The 20582-nt window shown below is 40.5% G+C and overlaps 1 protein-coding gene across 1 annotated transcript in view; it reads left to right on the plus strand.

Moving 5' to 3' along the window:
- LOC124596359 (esterase FE4-like) overlaps positions 1-15914 on the plus strand; it is a 109918-nt gene extending 94004 nt beyond the window's left edge. The window contains exons 6-11 of the mRNA XM_047135467.1: positions 426-625; positions 3454-3619; positions 10907-11088; positions 11564-11696; positions 14743-14863; positions 15435-15914. Of these exons, the coding sequence (XP_046991423.1) occupies positions 426-625; positions 3454-3619; positions 10907-11088; positions 11564-11696; positions 14743-14863; positions 15435-15594 (962 nt within the window). The 3' untranslated portion in view covers positions 15595-15914. The remainder of the gene's footprint in view (positions 1-425; positions 626-3453; positions 3620-10906; positions 11089-11563; positions 11697-14742; positions 14864-15434) is intronic.
- Positions 15915-20582: the final 4668 nt, after the last annotated feature.

Raw genomic sequence — 20582 nt, forward strand, 5'->3', positions numbered from 1 at the left:
ATTTTTAAGAACCTCAGACTTAGGTTTCTCATGCTGGTGCATAAAAATAAAACTAAATAACGAAAACTGGGTTCCTAAGTTGACATATTCAGTCGAGAATAACTTTATGATGCAATCCCAAATCGTTTAATATTTTGATGGGGCTATGTTTACAATCGGCAAAACTTACTGTAAGACACTTACGACGTACTATCCGTACTGCCACTTATCGCTATTGCCATCTATTGCAAAAAGCAAAAGCAAAGTTGTAGACATTATATACCTATTTTACAATATTTAACTATATAATTAGAAACAGTCTAAAATACATCACTTGTGTTACACATAGACTTTAATTTCCAATATAAAATTTGGCTGTGAACTTTATAATACAGTTGTGCTGTTGGTGATCGCTACAGCTAATCAGATACCCCACTCTCCACCAGGACTGTACAAGAACGCTATATCAATGAGCGGATCAGCGTTAAACCCTTGGGCATTCTCTAAAAACGCAACTGACAGAGCTATACGATATGCCAAAACTTTGGGATACAACGGAACGACTTCCACTGAACTTGTAGATTTTCTGAAAACTTTTGAGGCAAGAGCACTAGTAGTAAATGCAACCTCGGCTCTATCGGAAGAGGTATGTATCAGTCAATTGCTTTGTTTCTTTGAATAAGTAAGTGCTAAAGCATAAAATATTACACAATGTATATCAAAAGTCTGGGAACATTTTAAAAACTTTATTGTAGCCGAATGATTATCATTTCAAAATAACACTATACATAATTTGAAAAAGTAAACTATCCTTTTCAATTCCATAACGTCACCTGGAAGAGAAGCGACGTAGACAAGGCCCTTTACATAACCCTATACAAAGAAATCACAATAGTGACTGTTTACTTTCCAATTTGTATGAAGTGTTGCCTCTTCCGGAAAAAAATACCGAATTCACAAAATCACCAGCTACATTTACATCTACATACATACTCCGCAATCCACCACACGGTGCGTGGCGGAGGGTACCTCATACCACGACTAGCATCTTCTCTCCCTCTTCCACTCCCAAACAGAACGAGGGAAATATGCCACTGAACGAGCCCTAATCTCTCTTATCTTATCTTCGTGATCTTTCCGCGAAATGTAAGTTGGCGGCAGTAAAATTGTACTGCAGTCAGCCTCAAATGCTGGTTCTATAAATTTCCTCAGTAGCGATTCACGAAAAGAACGCCTCCTTTCCTCTAGAGACTCCCACCCGAGTTCTTGAAGCATTTCCATAACATTCGCGTGATGATCAAACCTACCAGTAACAAATCTAGCAGCCCGCCTCTGAATTGCTTCTATGTCCTCCCTCAATCCGACCTGATCGGGATCCCAAACGCTCGAGCAATACTCAAGAATGGGTCGTATTAGTGTTTTATAAGCGGTCTCCTTTACAGATGAACAACATCTTCCCAAAATTCTACCAATGAACCGAAGACGATTATCCGCCTTCCCCACAACTGCCATTACATGCTTGTACCACTTCATATCGCTCTACGATGTTACGCCCAAATATTTAATCGACGTGACTGTGTCAAGCGCTACACTACTAATGGAGTATCAAAACATTACAGGATTCTTTTTCCTATTCATCTGCATTAACTTACATTTATCTATGTTTAGAGTTAGCTGACATTCTTTACACCAATCACAAATCCTGTCCAAGTCGTCTTGTATCCTCCTACAGTCACTCAACGACGACACCTTCCCGTACACCACAGCATCATCAGCAAACAGCCGCACATTGCTATCCACCCTATCCAAAAGATCATTTACGTAGATAGAAAACAACAGCGGACCTACCACACATCCCTGGGACACTCCAGATGATACCCTCACCTCCGATGACACTTTTTGAATGCAACCCAAATGTTATAGTTAACTACAACCCTTTATTCTGCTCATTGTAAGGCTCCTTCGACCAGCAATGCACAGCAAAATAAATTTTGCACTGACTGTAGTCTGTATTGGTTTCACGTTTAATTTGAGTAATAGTTGACGTTTCCAACTCACTAGAAGCTCAGCGTAGAGATTTTGATACATCCCTTGTATTCTCTCACTCGTTCAGTGTCATTTGCATTCATATATGGTCGACCACTTCTCTTCCTGCCACACAAACTAACTTTACATGTCAGCTGTAGATTGCCTTTCTGCTGATTTCCCGTACTTCATCTTAAATTTTCCTTGGACACCCATTGCACTCATTTTCTTGTAAAATCAGAAACCCTTGTCAGCTCCAAAATGCGCCATCTCGAATGTGATACTACCTTGTGACCATACATGGAACTACACGTCACACCTGCAATGAAAAAAAGAAATTATGTATATTGTTAATTTGTAATGCTAATCATTCGGCTACAATAAATTTCTTGAAGTGTTCCCGAACTTTTCAAACACGCCATGCTGTACGGAAAAAGTAAAATGAATCTTCAGTGAACTACAACGTTTATTTACTTTAAAAAACCGCATTTAATATTTTATAACATTCTTTACTGATTTCATGTTGCCGTTATGATGATATGTAGGAACGATTTTGAAAACCTTTAAAGTTTCAGTATTTTTTCCCTGGGCATAGGGGCTAATGAAGTGCTGATCTGCTATGAAAATGTCTTCACATTTATCAGCAATTAAAAATCGACTGCATCAACGAAGTTTTTTATGCTCTTGTGACGTAATTAGAAAAGTTGTTGAGTAAATGTGTTTGAATACATAAGACACACTATCTTACCATCAGACATATAGTGCGCCGATCCATCACTAGTATTCAGTCAACGTCTACATGCGTTATAATATTTTAAATAGTTGTATGTCGAGTTTCGTAAGACGAATATGAGGAATGTTCAAACATTTGCCTAGAGGAATTTCGACATTTCTCTACATACTTAAGTCGGTGTCGACGGTGCACCGAGGACACAAATCGAATACACGTCTGACTCACCTCTGTGTCTCGAAGACAGCGCGAGAGGTGCTTAGTGCACATAACCTAAAGTCAAGTCTTAGCGTTGTTCATTTGCGTCATTTAATTACACTTGTAAGTCATGTCACCTGCAAATGTATGAGGCTTAAATAGTTCGTGACTCGTAAAAAAAAGTATACTGGATTATGTTGTTTTGACGACAGTTATTTGTAGTTGCTGAAGTAGCATCTCATCCAAAATCGAAAAATGATTAATTCCGATAATTAGCTAATTAGCTCAGCCCATTGACGTGTCTTGTCCAAGATAAGTAAGCGGAGTTTGTAATAGCGGAATATTAAGAAACGTCTGAGTAACAACAAATCATTAAATTGGAAAAAAATTTAATCCACTTTACAGTAATTTTGGATTACTGCTTTTTCAATAATGTGAACTATTTTTTTAGGTTATATATGGAATTAAGGATATATGTACGCCCATTAACAGAGTAATGAATTAGTAATTTTCTGTGACAGGATAGTGTGAGTTTGTTCAGCTGCGTATGGGCACCTAGTGTTGAACCAGAAAACGATTCCGCGTTTTTGACTGAAGAGCCGCAGAAAATTGTGGCTGAGGGTCGCTTCAATAAAGTTCCCTACCTCGCAGGAGCACTTGACCTCGAGCAGTTGAGACAAACGCAGCGTAAGTACCGCACGACTTTATGGTGACTTTTTATTTTTAGCATAATAACTTTAAAGTATTGGAATTAATCTTCACTAATTTGGACAACGACATCCTTTGGAAGCTACAAATCGACATTTTCAAAAATATGTGCTCATACTTACGAACAAAATCTTTTCAACAATTTTTGTATTAAAGTAGTACCACGATCATTTATTAACTAGCTAGCTTTTGAAAAAAATCTTCTAGCAAGGCGCTGATATTGCCAACATGGAGAACCTGAAGAACTTCCATCAATTGGTCTGTGACAGAACAGAAAACTCAGGTACTAAGAAAATCCTTTACTGGAGTGTTGAGATGTGCCACCACAGACAAACCAGTAGATAAAAATTCCATTTGTCACCTTTCTATAGCCTACCACCGTCGCAGTCAGAGAGTGCTTAATGGCGTTCTCTGACGGGGGCTTGGAAACGCACGTGGACAAGGAGTTGGTGACGTCACAGTGCGGAATTTCTACGTTCCACTAAATTGAGGAACGTGAAATGAAGGTTACGGAACGTGAGATTTTTGCCTCGTGGAGAGGAGCGTGGAAAATGAGATACGACGTCGTATTTCGCCAGAAGCAGAACATCGGAGCCGCCAGATTGTATGGCGTTAACCATCGTATTGGATGGGTTTTCTTTCTCTTATAGGACTTGGTGTGAATAAAAGCTGTTTCAAAGAAACAGAAAATGGAAAATCCCTTGGAAACGCTTCGTTTTAGCTACGAGTCATTATAATAAAATGACACGAAACTGCATATCTCTAGATAAAGACATCCTGTAGTTGATGTTTTTTAGTGTTGTACACTGAAGCGCCGAAGAAACTGGTATGGGTATGCGTATGCAAATACAGAGATTTGTAAAATACGGCGCTCTGGTCGGCAACGCCTGTATAAGACAAGTGTCTTGCGCAGTTGTTAGATCGCTTACTGCTTCAAAAATGTAAGGTTATCAAGGTTTAGGAGGGGCTGAGCGTGGCGTTACAGTCGGCGCACGATCGATGGGACACAGCAAGTAGATGTAGCAGGTAGCGCTGAAGTGGGGATTTCCCCGTACGGCCAATTCACGGGTGTATCGTGAATATCAGGAATCCGGTAAAATATCAAATCTCGACATCGTTGCGGCCGGAAAAAGACCCTGCAAGAATGGGACCAACGACGACTTAAGAGAATCGTTCAACGTGACAAAAATGCAACCCTTCCATAAATTGCTGCAGATGTCAGTGCTGGGCCATCAACAAATGTCTGCGTGCGAAACATTCAACGAAACATCATCGATGTGGGCTCTCGGAGCCGAAGGCCCACTCATGTATCCTTGGTCACTGGACGATACAAAGCTTTACGCTTTAAATGGGACCGACAAAACTAACATTGGACTGTTGATGACTGGAAACATGTTGCCCGGTCGGACGAGTCTCGTTTCAAATTGTATCAAGCGGATGGACGTGTACGGGTATGGAAACATCGTCATGACTCTGTGGACCCTGCATTTCAGCAGGGGACTGTTCACTCTGGTGGAGTCTTTTTAATGGTATGGGGTGTGTGCAGATGGAGTGAGATGGGAACCATGATACGTCTAGATACGACTCTGACACGTGACACTTACGTATGCATGCTGTCCAATCACCTCCATCCACTCATGTCCATTGTGCATTCCGAAGGACTTGGGCAATTCCAGCAGTACAATGTGACACCCCACACGTTCAGAATTTCTACAATGTAACTCCAGGAACACTCTACTGCATTTAAACACTTCCGCTGACAACCAAACTCCACAGACATGAACATTATTGAGCATACCTGGGATGCTTCCCAAGTGCTGTTCAGAAGAGACCTCCATCCCGTCGTACTTTTACGGACTTATGGACAGCTCTCCAGGATTCATGGTGTCAAATCCCTTCAGCGCTACTTCAGATATTAGTCGAGTCCATGCAAGTGTTGCGGCACCTCTGCGTGCTCGCGGGGGCCCTAGACGATATTAGGATGGTGTACCAGTTTCTATGGCTTTTCAGTGTAGCTTGTGTGCTACGAAAGTGTATCGTCCCAGTGCTACGGCATAATGATGCTGTATCAAAAAAAAAAAAAAAAATAATGGTTCAAATGGCTCTGAGCAATATGGGACTTAACTTCTGAGGTCATCAGTCCCCTAGAATTTAGAACTACTTAAACCTAACTAACCTAAGGACATCGCACACATCCATGCCCGAGGCAGGATTCGAACCTCCGACCGTAGCGGTCGCGCGGTTCCAGACTGTGGCGCCTAGAACCGCTCGGCCACTTGGGCCGGCAATGCTCTATCAAAAACGTGTCTTATTGGTACAATGTGCGTATTAATTATCAAATAATGACATTTGTAGGTACAGCCTTTTGACATTTTATGTCATGTACCGGGGTTTACGTGCTATGTCGTAACTGTAGTGCAGTTGGTGGAATTGTGGACCCTAAAGCCAAATGGGGAAACGTAGCAGGTTTGTGTCTACTTCACTCCAAATTTTCTCATTCACCTTTTATTTTCTAACATGTCCTGAGTGTTTCCTATTCATTTAAGAGAAGTATTAATTCAAAAGTCGATGTTATTTATTATACACGACGTATCAGCTACAATTTCTTGTAGTAAAGGCCAAAAAAATGGTTCAAATGGCTCTGAGCACTATGGGACTTAACAGCTATGGTCATCAGTCCCCTAGAACTTAGAACTACTTAAACCTAACTAACCTAAGGACATCACACAGCACCCAGTCATCACGAGGCAGAGAAAATCCCCGACCCCGCCGGCAATCGAACCCGGGAACCCGGGTAAAGGCCAATGACTGGAATGTTTCACCAGTGGTCAGAAGTACAAGTTACACACTGGAAGCTTTGGCTATTATGAAACTTTCTGTAAAATATGTGTACCTACTTCTGGTTTTATGGGCTGACTCATGTTTGTACCTCGCCAGTATATATCTTTTTCAGTTATGGTGAGAAGATTTCGAAAAAAATATCCTCTTCCATTCGAATGAAATTAGGAAATGAATTTCGATCTTGAAATCTATGGGATGAAGTACGTCATTTCAAAACGTTGTTAGTCAAAGCATCTAGAATCTGGATATTATGAATGCGCAAACTGAAGTTAGACACTTTACCTCAACCATACGCAGTTCAAAACCGGAAGTGGGATGGAAACCCAGTTGTGTTAACGTATTAATTCTACCGCAGTATGTATCTCAGATAGTTGTATTGCATTTCGCTGCTCAAACCATCGACGAGTCCAGGTGTTCTTCACAATTTCCTCTGCTCTTCTTCGACAGTCGCTAACAGAATTAACGCAGAGGTTATACGCGCATCCGTTTTCGTAAAGAAACCTGGCGGTTTACGAGCCAAACAAAGCCGATAGCGGTCGCTGGAGAACGCTGAGAGCCAAAGCCGTGTTAACCACCTCATCCCGTATGCTGTGAGGTCGGGTGTGACGTCCACGTTCACATCAACGTCACCTGCTTCGTCCCGTGTGAAGAGGGCATAACAGACGAGGAACTGTAAACGTGTTGTAGCATCGGTGGTAGAACGGCGGCACTGCTTTCGCTCTGCAGCGGTTCCGCGTTCGCCAGGCCGCCACTGTTAAGCGCTACCGGACAAGCGAACACGTAGCAATTACAAATCATACTACCACCAGGTGGGTCTATCAGCGTCGTAAAGAACTGCTGAGATGTAACGTTCTGAATGAATGAAGAGATGGAATGTGCATCAGTGGTTGCTTAACTCTCTGTGCTTAACTGGCAGAGACAAAAACCTGAGGCATTGTCTGCTCTATTGTTGAGGCGCAAATGGTAAGGTTTACCTTGAAACTCCCGGTATTTTAACAGGAAGAATATAAAATCATTAACCAAAGTCTGGGCAAATTAAAGCGACCCGGATCATTTGTGGCAGCATTAACGGAGGAGAAAAAGACCTACAGTTGTTAAGTGCAACAGGATCGAGTAACTGCCGATACAGACGCCAAACGTTGGAGCGCATTTACTCGATCCTCACTCCTAATAGTGCTGTTGGCGGAGGTCAATCTGGGCGCTGCCCTACCTGGTCACTGAGGTCACCTGATCTGTCAGTGTGCGATTACTTTGTGTGGGGAGCCCTCACGTCTAAGGTGTATCACAACAATTCTCATAGTCCTCAAGAATTGTAGCGGAACATTTCGGATGAGACTGCAGCAATTCCAGCAGTCCAGCTTCGATCCGCCTTCAGCAACTTGCTGACTATGGCTCAGAAGTGTCAAGAGATGAATGGTGGTCACTTTCAACATCCCATACAGTCAAGTTAGTACTGTTACTTTTCTCTGCTGTGTTCCTTTGTACCCTGGAACTTTATTCTTCGGGCCACTTTTATTTGCCACACATTGTAGCTTTATCATTAATATACAAAATCAAAATTAATGGTAGTAACTCGTTTCCCTGGTGGCAACTCTGTCACTATTAAAATTTAAGCAATGAGAACCATATGGGCGCAAAGCACAGAAACAAAGTCATGTTTGTGAAAATTAAATTTACACACAAACCACCAGTCTTTTAGGCCAGAATTGTTTTTTCCCAAGTCTCAACATCCCATACTTTCTATGAAAAAATAATGTATCCACTTCATATTACGAAATATTAATATTTAATATTATAATTTTATTAATGGTAATTAACAAAATTTCCATATATAGAATAGTGATAATAGCGTCTATTTCACACTTATAAAATGTTTAATTGATGTGAAACCATAATTAGAGCACAGAGAACAGATACTTAATGCACCACAAACACAATTATTGCACATTCCAACATCTGATATTCTTCATTATCATCAATTTCTTTAGGCAAATTCTGTGGCTTAAAGTTCTTATAAAACTGCCAGTACACCTCAGATTAGGAAGTATCACTACTCTGTACTTGATGTAGGCTTTAAATTGTGTTGTCCAACCACAGTTAACAGTTGAGCAGCTCAGAGCAATAAATTTATGCTTTGTGCTTTGGTCGCATAAGAAAATGTATAGCCGAGAAATCTGCGACGCAGCTTTTCGTGAATATTCATATATGCAGTATGGGGCTACAGATATACATAATGTTGGTTCACCATAAGATTAAAAGATGTCAGGAGCATGGATACATGGTACATTCTCAAAATCGGTAGCGGTTTCCTTTAGGCTCTTAAGCCTCTTAGTGCCTCAGTGTTAATATTGTGCAAGCTTGCTACTTTCTTTTATAATCTGAAGTTTAATAAAAATGGCAAGGTACTGTTCATCAGAACACAGGAAGGAGTTGTGATCTATATAACAATAGATTATTCATTCTTAACATCATAAGACAAAAAATGACTAAAGAAACATCACACAAACATTTTCATTTGTCAAACACTTTCACTAATATGGGGTCTATGGTAGACAAAGTGATCAGCTGAGGATCGACACACGACACTAGCTAGAACACTAATCACTCTATCTGACTTCATACACGTGAATGCGGGGTACGGCACAAAAACTATGCCACCATCAAACATATATACTCTACTATTCCAAAAAGAAAAATATGGTTCTAAAGAACAGGGTGCTGAGAAATATATATTAGACCCCTAAATGGCAGCAGCGAATACTTTACCCTTCTGCTGGTCAGGGCGGCACACCACAAAGCGTTCGGCGACTGAAGTCATGGACAGCAGCAATCTGTTATTAATGGCGCGCGCCCGAAAAACGCAAGTACGCGGTCTCACGTTCAGCTAATTCGGAACGCAGATACTTCCCTATGAGTCTCTGAAACCCTGGTGGATTCCAGTGTGCAGGTGGACCTCTTTGCTGATCTGCTAAACCAATTTGACTCCGTCCCACGATTATGTGCGACAGAATAGGTCAAATGTTTGGACAGCCGACTCAAGACAAATAAGTACACCATCATATCACTCGTTCGTGCGTGATGCTAGAAGCAATACCTCTGTTGGTTCAGAAGGTGACTGGCACAGGTTCTAAGCGGCACACTAGCAAAGGACACAAGTCTCACTGTTTAGGTAGAGATCTGCAATTCTTTACTAGCGAAGCACCAGTACAAGAGTGACCTCTTCTCTTTCTCTCCGCTTTCCTCGCCAGCTCGGGAGCAATGCCCATTTACTTCTTAGACTACTCCCACTTTAGTACAAGCCAATCACGAGCTGGAGTGCTGCATTCGAAGATGGGAGATTGTTCCTTGCTCTGCATACACCGATCTGACCAATCAGAGACATTAAAGTCAACTGGGAGAAAAGAAAAAAAGATTCAGATTCACGGCCTCTTTCGCACGCTTTTACACCATGTCTTTTGCTAACAACATGACCAGGATGGAACCACAGCCCTCCATAAAAAGATTGTTATCTCCCCTGTTGCGTCCATTTCGAAATTTCCAAAGAACAGCTGTAAACTCGCTAAAAGCCTCTTGCCTTCACAAATATGTTTTGTAACAGAGTCTGGACGTCTGGGCGCCAATGACCTGTCCCACAGAAACTCGCAGAACCCTCACAGTCGTCTCATCGACTTGTTGCCTAACAAGGGCCCATCCTCTGCTTTATTTCCGGTCTTCAAAGCTTTGGCCATTGCGGCAGCATCTCCTCGGCGCTAGTCAGCCTACCTGGGCGTGACCGCTGACCGATCGGCATCATCCAAACGTGTCTACACAATGAGACCGTGGAAGGCGGCAGTCCAAAAATGTTTTCACCCAGGTTTCGCGAAAAAAATCGCGCTTCCCTCGGCCCTCAGTCCCCGTATGCTTTTACTACAGTCGCTTAAATCGGCACCGTATTCTTTTGAATCCAGGTAAAGCTTACCACTATTCCTCCACTAGAGCACACAAGCAAGAGCGCTAACTACTGCCCACCATTTCATCATTATGTATGAAGTCAGATCGTAATAAAGATCACCTTCCCTAAGAACATTAAGTGGCATGTCACCGAATCAGGAGTGAGAGTGTCCTGCAATCTCTCAATGGTTGCGCGCAGAACGCATTATTAGCTTAACAGAGAGGCCTCGATAAGAGTGTTATCTTATAGTCAAGTAAAATATCTCCCATTCCGAATCATGTAACAGCCGAAATACTTTGCATCCAATTTTCTTCTAGAGAAGAAACACGTTTTAACATATGTGTAAGATATAACAAACGAATTCCCGTAGTGATTTACTTCCGTATATCTCAGAGAAATTAATTTTTCTCCTTTCTTTCCCTTTCTCTTCCTGTTTTGCTTCAATATCTGCGTAGGCTGTGCTCTCTCATATTTCAACTTTTCCATTCTGACAGGAAACGGAGTGTTATCCACAGAGGAACAAGTGAGCAATTTAAACGAGAACTTTGACACGATCGTGGGTTGCGACATCAGACTTCCGACGAGGCAAGAGCGATTGGACGCCGCTAATTCTGTCAAACAGTTCTATTACAATGGCAGTGACATCACTTTGGAGGACAGCTACACCACAGCACTGGTGAGTCCACACGCACTGCTGCCTCTAGTAATAGTTCCCTGCAGCTGTTCGCTGACATTATGGGAACTGGCATGAACCGGAAATTTAAAGATAAGCCGAAGACTGTTATGTAAAGGGTAAATGAGTGAATAGATGCCAAAATCTTTTTACATAAAGTCGCATTCTGTAAATGGAACCGAACCCTCATCTTAGTCATCAAAGTGCACAGTTAAATATCAAGAACTGTATGAGCATAATGGCATAGGTAGCTGTCACCACCAGTGACGTTGCTATGCCAACTTAGCATTCATAAAACTCGTATAGTATTACTTCATATTCAGGAAGTAAATAATGAGCTAGGATTTTGTTCTGCGTAACACTTTAATCTACACTTTTTTAGACGGTAGCCATCTAACAAATGCCAGATGAGACGTACTTCGCCGCGTTTAATCGTTCTTATTATTTTGTGCGCCACAGTCTCTATTACGTTTTACAGTTTGATTCGCACCTCTTCTTCGTGGAAGGTGTCGACGCCGTGGTGAGAAGTGTGGCCCGCTACTCCACAGAGCCTGTCTACTACTACCTGTTCTCATTCAATGGCCCTCTCAGCTCATACCCTGGCGGTGCAGGTAAGTGACGCAAACAGTACAGGACGAAAATTTCTACGTTTCTCTTCTTTAAACACTCTTTAATACTTTCTCAGTAATTTCGAAATCAATTTGCAGAGGATGATAAAGCGTATTATGTTACATCAGAATAGTATACTTTAATTATCGTGGGCTTTAGTAAAACTTCAGACTGCTATAAAATAGTGTAAAACGCAAAGTGGAATGTAATGTAGTGAGCTGTAATATTGATGGATCATTTTCGTAGTTACCAGCGCGATCTTGGAAAAGTAAAGTCCATGCTCTCTACACACACCTCAGGAGACCTAGGTCAAGGTGATCGTGTTCATGGGCCTGTTCTAACATTGCTCCTCGTTTTCCATACACAAAGTACGCTTGTTCCGTTCAAGACAGACAATCAGACGAACATGAAATATAGCGTTAAATAAATCAGGTGGCGCAAGATCAGTTTCAGAAGGAAGGCTTCCGGGGCTTGGTGAGGAACGTTCAGACGCATTAATCCACAATGATCCCTGTCAGTTTATTTGTGAACTGGCAAATGTGACGAGCTGGGATCATTCCGCTATCGTGCGACATTTTCATGCAGTGGGGAAGGTTACGAAGTAGGGTCTACGGGTATCACACACCCGAAGCAAAAATCACAAAAATCTGCAGATGACTTACTCATCAGCAATTGGGTTAGGAAGTGATTCCATCTCCACCTTATTCAGCTGATCTTGAGCCCTCAGATTTTCATTTTTTGTGCTCTCAGTCGGAAAACCTTCAAGGAACCTCTGTTTCGGATGAAACTGCTGTCGGAACATGGCCTGACAAGTTCTTCCCCTCAAAACCAGGTGATTTCCACAGTCGCGAAATCGGAAGGTCACCTCCGCGTTGGCACACGGATGTAAATGGTGAACGGGAATGTATATAGAATACATCACTGATGAATAAAGTCTCTGATATGTGAACATGTTGTGTTTATTAAACTTACTGAAAAATGCTTCTAACTTAGGCACCAACCACTATATGTGTAGCTGTTTATTTTCATAAGAAGGTTGGATGTGTTAGATTTAATTTCGGTCATGATTACCTGTCACATGCACATATGCGGGGAAGGATAATACGAAACAAAGAAATAATTTTCGCCCCATGCCACTTACTTAATACACCATCACAGTATTTCTGTTACAGCTTACTTACAATTTGTTCAAATTTTAATTTTGTGTGCTTTCCTATAGTCCTTTCATGGGTATCAAAACATTACATTAACAATTACAAACATAGTTATAATTAGCAGAAGTATATTTTTCATGAGAAAAAAACATCAAAAAAGTAATTAGCCTTAATAGATTCGTACTGCATGAAAATCATTCCGGAATCATGTCAAATGTGGTAAGGTTGGAAAACACCTAAGGTGTAGAGAGAAACGGGGAAGTACAAGGGCAGCGTTCAATAAGTAATGCAACACATTTTTCTTCAGAAAGCAGGCTAGTTTTATTCGGGATTCCAGTGCACTGTATTATTCCACATTATATCAGCAACAAAACCTTATTTTCAACATAATCTCGGTTCAGGGTGACGGCATTACGCCACCTTACACCTCACTGGTAGAGCGTGTATCTTCGCGTGAGACCAGTCTACTGGTCGACGTCGGAGTCAACGTCTTGCTGAATCAGTAACTTCAACATCATCCAGATACTTATTACAACTGGTGGTTGCGTGTGTCAGCACTACTAACAGAGACGTCCAGGCGAACAGCCAGATGGTTGATTGCGATCCGTCGGTAACCTTGAATGAGAGTGTCCGCACGTCTTAGCTTTGCAGGAGCCACACCTGTGTGCGGGCGGCCGGAACGCTGGAGATGGGATAGGTTTGCGCGACCTCGTTACAATGATGACGGACGCCTCGCCCTTTGACTCACCATGCATTTGTTTACTACCAGGCCTCCGTAGGCATTCTGCAAGAGCCTAAGAATAGCTGAGATGTTTTCCGCCGAAAGAAACTTAATGACACTCTCTGCATCGTACGCACCTCCGTTATAGACGTCACTTTAAAGTTGCATATATAGCGCCGCCAGCTGTCGAAACCACGAAAATATAGGGGCTGAAGCGGTAATATTCTACGATGTCCCAAACAAATTCCGTATTTTCTCAACCAAAATTGCCCGAGAAAGAAAAAGGTGTTGCATTACTTATTGAGCAGGCATCGTATTTCGGTATTTACCTTAATGGGGAAGGTAGAGCTGCGAGAAGTAGCCAAAAACATAATTAACCACAGATAAGTTAATGATTCGGATTATTCATTTGATGGTAGGTGAAACAAAATCTTCCCTCTTAAAGTATACAATTTCTTTCTGATTTTTCTTCAAATCGAGGCAAAGTATTGCTCTTATTAAAAGAGAAAGATTATTGAAATTTAGCTGAAGTCATGTGGCACAAGCTTTCTTTTGTGGGAATGAGTACCCTTGATTTGTTTATCAGGCAGAACTTCTGAGGTCGAGAACAAATAATAAACACAGATGTAGTTGTCATCTGACTTAATGGACCATTTGCATTTGTCTGATGGTGTGATCACTGGAAATCTTTGGAGCCAGTTGTAAACAAGTGTCGTTCAAACCGATCAGGCTGATTTATTTTTCACTTCTCTTTATAGTAGCATTGTTGTAACGATATTAGAGAATAGAATGCACAGAATTTGATTACTTAAATATATATTCCAAACTAAAATATTAAGTAATTAACATGTGTTATATAACAAAGTAAATTAATTTAAAGTTTGGTTTATTAACAAAGTGCAATCTAAAGTAAAAAAATGTAGAAACGATTTCTTGTAAAGTACAAACTTAAACACAGTTTAAGAAACATTGTCTCATCAGAGCTCGGATATTCTTAGTGGATGTATGTATTTATTTTCAAATGTCTAAATTAAAATGGCTACTTTTATCAAAACTAAACTTCTGCCTTGTTTTTATTCTGCTCCACAGCGGAAACAAACTTTGGCACTCAGAAATCTAGACTTGATTTTCGGAAAAATTGAGACCAATGTATAATATATGTTTTGTATGTAGGGGCATCGCATGGAGATGATATACAATACCTGTTCGCGAGTGATGAGGTGGAGCCCGATTCTCCTTCAGGCATAATCCAGGCTCAAATGACAGAAATGTGGGCTAACTTCGCCAAATATGAGTAAGTGTCACACTTATTTTATTTTATATTTATTATCTTGCTCATCGGAAGTTAACGGTAACAATCAAATATTTTCTCTTGTATACTTAAAATCACATTTAGATAAACATGTAACCGATAGCCAGTCTAGTGAGATATGTTAAGGGAAAGTAGTACTCATGATAAGCAAAGTACCCGAGTTTAACTGCCTACTTCTGTGTGGAATATAAGAAATTTAGTAAATGACAGTTAAGCGTCATTAGTTGCGAAGCCTCTTTTCTACCTCTTTATATGTTGCTTACACTGATGAATATCTCTCTCTTATTAGCTGTATTCGTAAGCATACAATATGCAACAAGTAAAATTTGTAGACGGTGATGCGCCAACGAAAATGTTTAATATCTTAGTTAAACGCATTCAGAAATTGGAATAAAAGACCAAACTTGCTTATTTGTATTGAGTAAATTACCAAGCTCCTTAATAGAACTGCTATTATCAATGTGTTTATGTATAGCATGTGGAATAGTTTTTCTGCATTTATGTTAAGTTTCAGAATATGTTTGCCTAACTGATATATTTGTTGTTATTTCAGCGACCCAACGCCGGAACAGACATCACTTCTAACACAGACGTGGAAAGAGTACGATGAATCGTCTCAGTTCTACTTAGAGATAACTTCACCTCTTAAAAACGGTACTAATGTGTCTGGTCCGTATATGAAATTCTGGCACGACCTGCTCCCTCTTAGTTAAACACCTCTGTTTTGACCGCAATTGTTTGAAGAACAACACTTGTACCACAGGAAGTTATGATACGTGGTAGATAGAGAGAGAACACTCTCAACATAAAGTACGTATACCTGCAATCACCTGAACAAACTTGAGACAGGTACCACAGACGTTCGAAAACCGTGTAACATAGGACCGAAGTCGAATTTATTCTCGTTTTACTTCTAGTTTTATTTTCCGCTTTTTTACAAGTCCTGCAAACATGTAAGTCCACTAACAATATCATGAGCTTCTCCTGTGAAATTCTGTCATACATTGTAGTTTGTAGTTACAAGAAATTAATCCTGTATAATCTCTGAGTGATAATGATTAAAGGATATTGAGATGTGCATTGTCCATATCGAGATTTCTTTAGAAACTTTAAGTGCTCATGCAGTTTTCTTCCTAACCCACTTCATATTTTTATATTTTAATAAATTCTTGATTTTCAGTTTCTACAAATAAATGAAGCGCGGTGTTCTATAGCCGAAGTTCTTTGCTGTATGGAAATTTACAATGGAATCTTCTGTAATGTGATTAAGTTCCATAACGAATAAGCACACTTTACAGAGAAAATATTGCGGTATATAAGATTATACTAAAGAGAACTTCAGCTGGAAATGTTTTAGCAAAACCTACACGAAGGCAAGATAAGATTGTACAGAGCCAATGTATGCAAACCACAAAAGGTTTCTTGAAGTCGACAAGACCACACTGTTTTACAACATTGCTATGGAAGTAGTCACAGCAGGAACATCTTCATCTTGGCGAAGGAAGAATAAAAGTATCTCCAGTGTTATACTGCAAGTTTCCGTTGTTACTTGACGATAGCTAAAGTTTCAAGATTACATACTTGTAATTTTGCGGAGCAGAGGCATCCAGTGCTTGTTTTCATCTCTAGCTCAATATGGTAGTACAATGGAATGTAGATGACAAATTTATAACTCAACGGGACATGGAGTTTTCAGGAATTGTGTGGGAAACGATCTTTCTTATCGAATCTGTTTTACTTTTAACCCGTGAAAGGAGGTAGCAATGGACCGACAGGCGAGGAATCAGAGCTGTCCAGTCAGAGGTAAGGACACGGATATAGCAAACATTGTAGAATGCTGGTGGAGAGAGGCTCTCATTGCGGAAAATGTATCAGCAACGCCTGCCATTTACGTCACGAAAGTCTGTTTGTGAGGATTACTACCAGTAGTCAACAGCCAGTAGACACCCGGTCAACTTGCAGCCGCTTGCTACTGCCACCAAAGCACCCAGAGGATGTTATCGTCTCGGTCTTCCGCTGCCGACTCACCACCGTCCAGCACCTCATGTGCACCAAAACACTCAGGTAACAGTACAGCTGCCAATGTGCCATTTGTCTCTTGACATTTTCCCTCACTTTGAAAAATACCAAGTAATTATTTCTGAGACAGTGCCTACACGATTGTTTCCCTTCTCGTATTAGTTCCTGGCACAAATGTAGTAACTCCTTCTATTGTGTGTTGTAGAGGATAACTCAATAAAAATAATCGTTGTACAAAATACATATATTCCATGGAAATAAAACGAATCTTTTGTAATCCACTCTTTTTTCACCGCTAGATTACGGCTGTTGGCACGCTGAATTTCTTTTATTTGTTATTAATTGAAAATGCTACTCAGAATAACAGTTATTTCATAATGAATAAATATAATTACCATAAAGTAGCTTGCTAACATGCAGCCCAACAGAGCGGTCACTGCCACCTTCAGAAACTCAGAAACTCAGTGTGTACCTAATATTTACAACACTTGTTTACAACTAACTAACTAGATGTAAAAGGAAAATGTATGATTTTGTACTCAAAGGTGAATTTACACATTTGATGACCTTCTTTTACAATGATCTTCAATTCTTCTTTCGCTACTGTAGTAGTATGTACCTTTGGGAACAGTTACATTGGTCTCTCACCAGTACAGTTATTGCAGTCACGTTCAGTGACTGCAATTCCTTCTCCCATCATATGAGGAAACGTCGAACATATTGTTTTCCACATTTTTATCACAAGTAGCGAAATTCTGTACCAGGGAGCAGTTCTTATTCAAAATACTACCAGATCCATCCCCACAATAACCCTTCAAACATGTCAAGGGAACTAATAGTAACCTGAAGTTGTCAAACTAAACACATTGATATGATTAGACGATGAAAATAATTCCTATGTGTAACATGGCCGGCAGCGTTTTCATAATTAATGTTGCTGTACACACTCAGTAACATATTACTTCAATACTAAAAATACGTTTACTTCTTATTAAATACTATGTTTCTCAACATAGTATGGAGATGTTAGATTACTGCGAGCACAACCACGTTATTATCAAAATTATGTCTACCAAGTACAAATCACTTAAGCCAAATTACCTCTACAGTCAGTGGGAGGGTGGTGACGTTTTTACTCTTCTTAAGCCAACATGAATGCAAGGACAGTGGAGCCCTGTTTCGAGAATATTTTTTCACAGAGTTGATATATTTTTCGATCATACCCGGCCCGCTCAGCCCTTCCCTGAGACATTAGGTGTCTTTGGCTCTGAGCACTATGGGGCTTAACATCTGTGGTCATCAGTCCCCTAGAACTTAGAACTACTTAAACCTAACTAACCTAAGGACATCACACACATCCATGCCCGAGGCAGGATTCGAACCTGCGATCGTAGCAGTCGTGCGGCTCCGGACTGAGCGCCGAGAACCACTAGACCACCGCGGCCGGCCTTTAAAAGAGTTATTCAAGTATTTAGTGTTCAGTTATTTTTAACCAAGCTGTCTTTCCTGGTGCTTCTGGTAAGATCCATAGAAATAATTCTAAATCTTGTGAGCATGAAAAAGAATTACTCTTTTATAAGTACTACATAGGCAATCTCTTGTAACAGAAATAAATTTTTAATCTTCTTCTACACCTAAACATTAAACCAAAAGAAACGATATGCCTCCAGAGACATTTTCAAATTTTCAAATCTCAGACATCTAAGTAATGCTATTCCAGTTGAAGGGGAGTACAAAGTGGATTGAGATGTGGATGAGAATTAGGAGCGCATCTGCATAGTGTGCAGGAGACCTGGGTTTGAATCCTAGCTGTGGTACAAATATTCGTTCGACGCTTCAAGTGGCATATATGCTCCTAAACATTAAAAAGGAGTGACTATTTATATTTAAGGGTTTTCATAAGGTTTTTAAAATCTTTTAGTAAAATCAGGAAGCACTAGGCCTATTCTGTTCTTCGAGTATCAATAAAAAGATGCTATCTGTTAAACTGGGGGAAAATGAATATATGAAATTTCTGATATTTTCTTTGCTTTCATGGTGGAATATTTTCATTTCATAATGCGCCAGTGATTTCCTTTTCATTTGGGGAAAGTAGGACAAAACACAAAATACATCATCAAATTTTATATACGCTTGTTAGATGTAAGACAGTTTTGAGCTACATTACTTGTATTTTACATTTGAAAAAAATATCACTGATAAGTCAATTTTCCGGAATTGATCACAGAACCACTTGAAAATTGGTAAAAGTGTTGGGAATAACTGTTTAGGCAACTAAAAAGTAAAGCATAAATTTGTGTGTGATAAAGATGTTAACAGTTATGTCAAGACGACATGTATATAACACTGTAACATGTAATGTTCTGTCCGCCCCTGGTAGCTAAGCGGTCAGTGCGACAGAGCGTCATGCCTAACGGCCCGGGCTCGATTCCCGGCTGGGTCGGAGATTTTCTCCGCTCAGGAACTGGAAGCTGTGTTGTCCTTATCATCATCATTTCATACCCATCGAAACGCAAGTCGGCGAAGTGGGGTTATCTCGAAAGACTTGCACCAGGCGAATCCTCTACCCGACGGGAGGCCGTAGTCACACAGAATTTCCATTTCCATGTAATGCTCTAAAGAAGTACTGTATTTCTGTTTAAGGTGAGCCTTGCGTGAGATTTGCGGTCGATTAGATCGGGAGAAAATCGAAAAGTTTACATCTGAGTTACGTTTAAACTATTTACGAGAATAAGTGACAGTGAAGTTAAGGGCCGCTCATAACCACACACTAGCAGTTATGTCGTAAAAGGATCCGTTTCAGACCCATGTTGACTTGAGCGTGTTATCTTGTATTACTGTATACTTTCAACCGTTTCAGTTTTCGCAGCTTATTATGATAAAGCCTGCCTACAAATTTTGCGTTATTGGTGCCCCTCACAGCTTGGCCCCTCACGGCTGTCTGTGTCGCACGGGCCTTTAATTGGCGCTCGAACAATGTGTGCTCTGGGTTACCGGCTACTCTGTAAACAGCAAAGTAATAACTTAGTAAATAATAAATAAGGGCTGCTACCAATAATATGAGACGCTTCAGGTCCCAGGCGCTTTTCTACGCTACATTAAGCGACCTTCCCGAACGAAACACATTGGCAGTTTCTTTGCATAATCGTGGGAATTTCGGCTGGTTCCACTTTATACTTAAATTGTGTAGTTGAACTGAAGCGGCAGATTCTTATTAACTACTTATGAGAAGCTTTGTCACTACAAACGAAATTTCGGATATCCCTATTACAAAACGAAGTGCCTGGTTCTCAGAAAAAGGCTGATTACGTAAATAATGTGAAAGAAAAATGATACTGAATGATCAACAAATCTCAGTCTTCAGAATTTCAAAGAGCATATTTCAGTTAACATTGCCAAAAGCTTTCTCTACAAATGCTATATATGTAGGTTTGCCTTTCTTCATCCTGTCTTCTAAGACACTAGGGTCAGTATTGCCACTTGAGTACCTAGATTTCTCCTAAGTCCAAAGTCGACTTTTACCAGTTTTCCGTTCTTTAAGTACTTTTCGTCGGAAGTTCGTAAGCGTGACCAGTTCAGCTGACAGTTCGGTAGCACTTAATCTGCACCCGCTAATTTCAAATTGGAGTTACTATATTCTCCTTGAAGTCTGTGGGTATTTCAATATTCTCGTGTATCTGAC

The sequence above is a fragment of the Schistocerca americana genome, chromosome 2, assembly GCF_021461395.2.
Source record: "Schistocerca americana isolate TAMUIC-IGC-003095 chromosome 2, iqSchAmer2.1, whole genome shotgun sequence".
In the NCBI taxonomy this organism is placed as follows: Eukaryota; Metazoa; Arthropoda; class Insecta; order Orthoptera; family Acrididae; genus Schistocerca; species Schistocerca americana.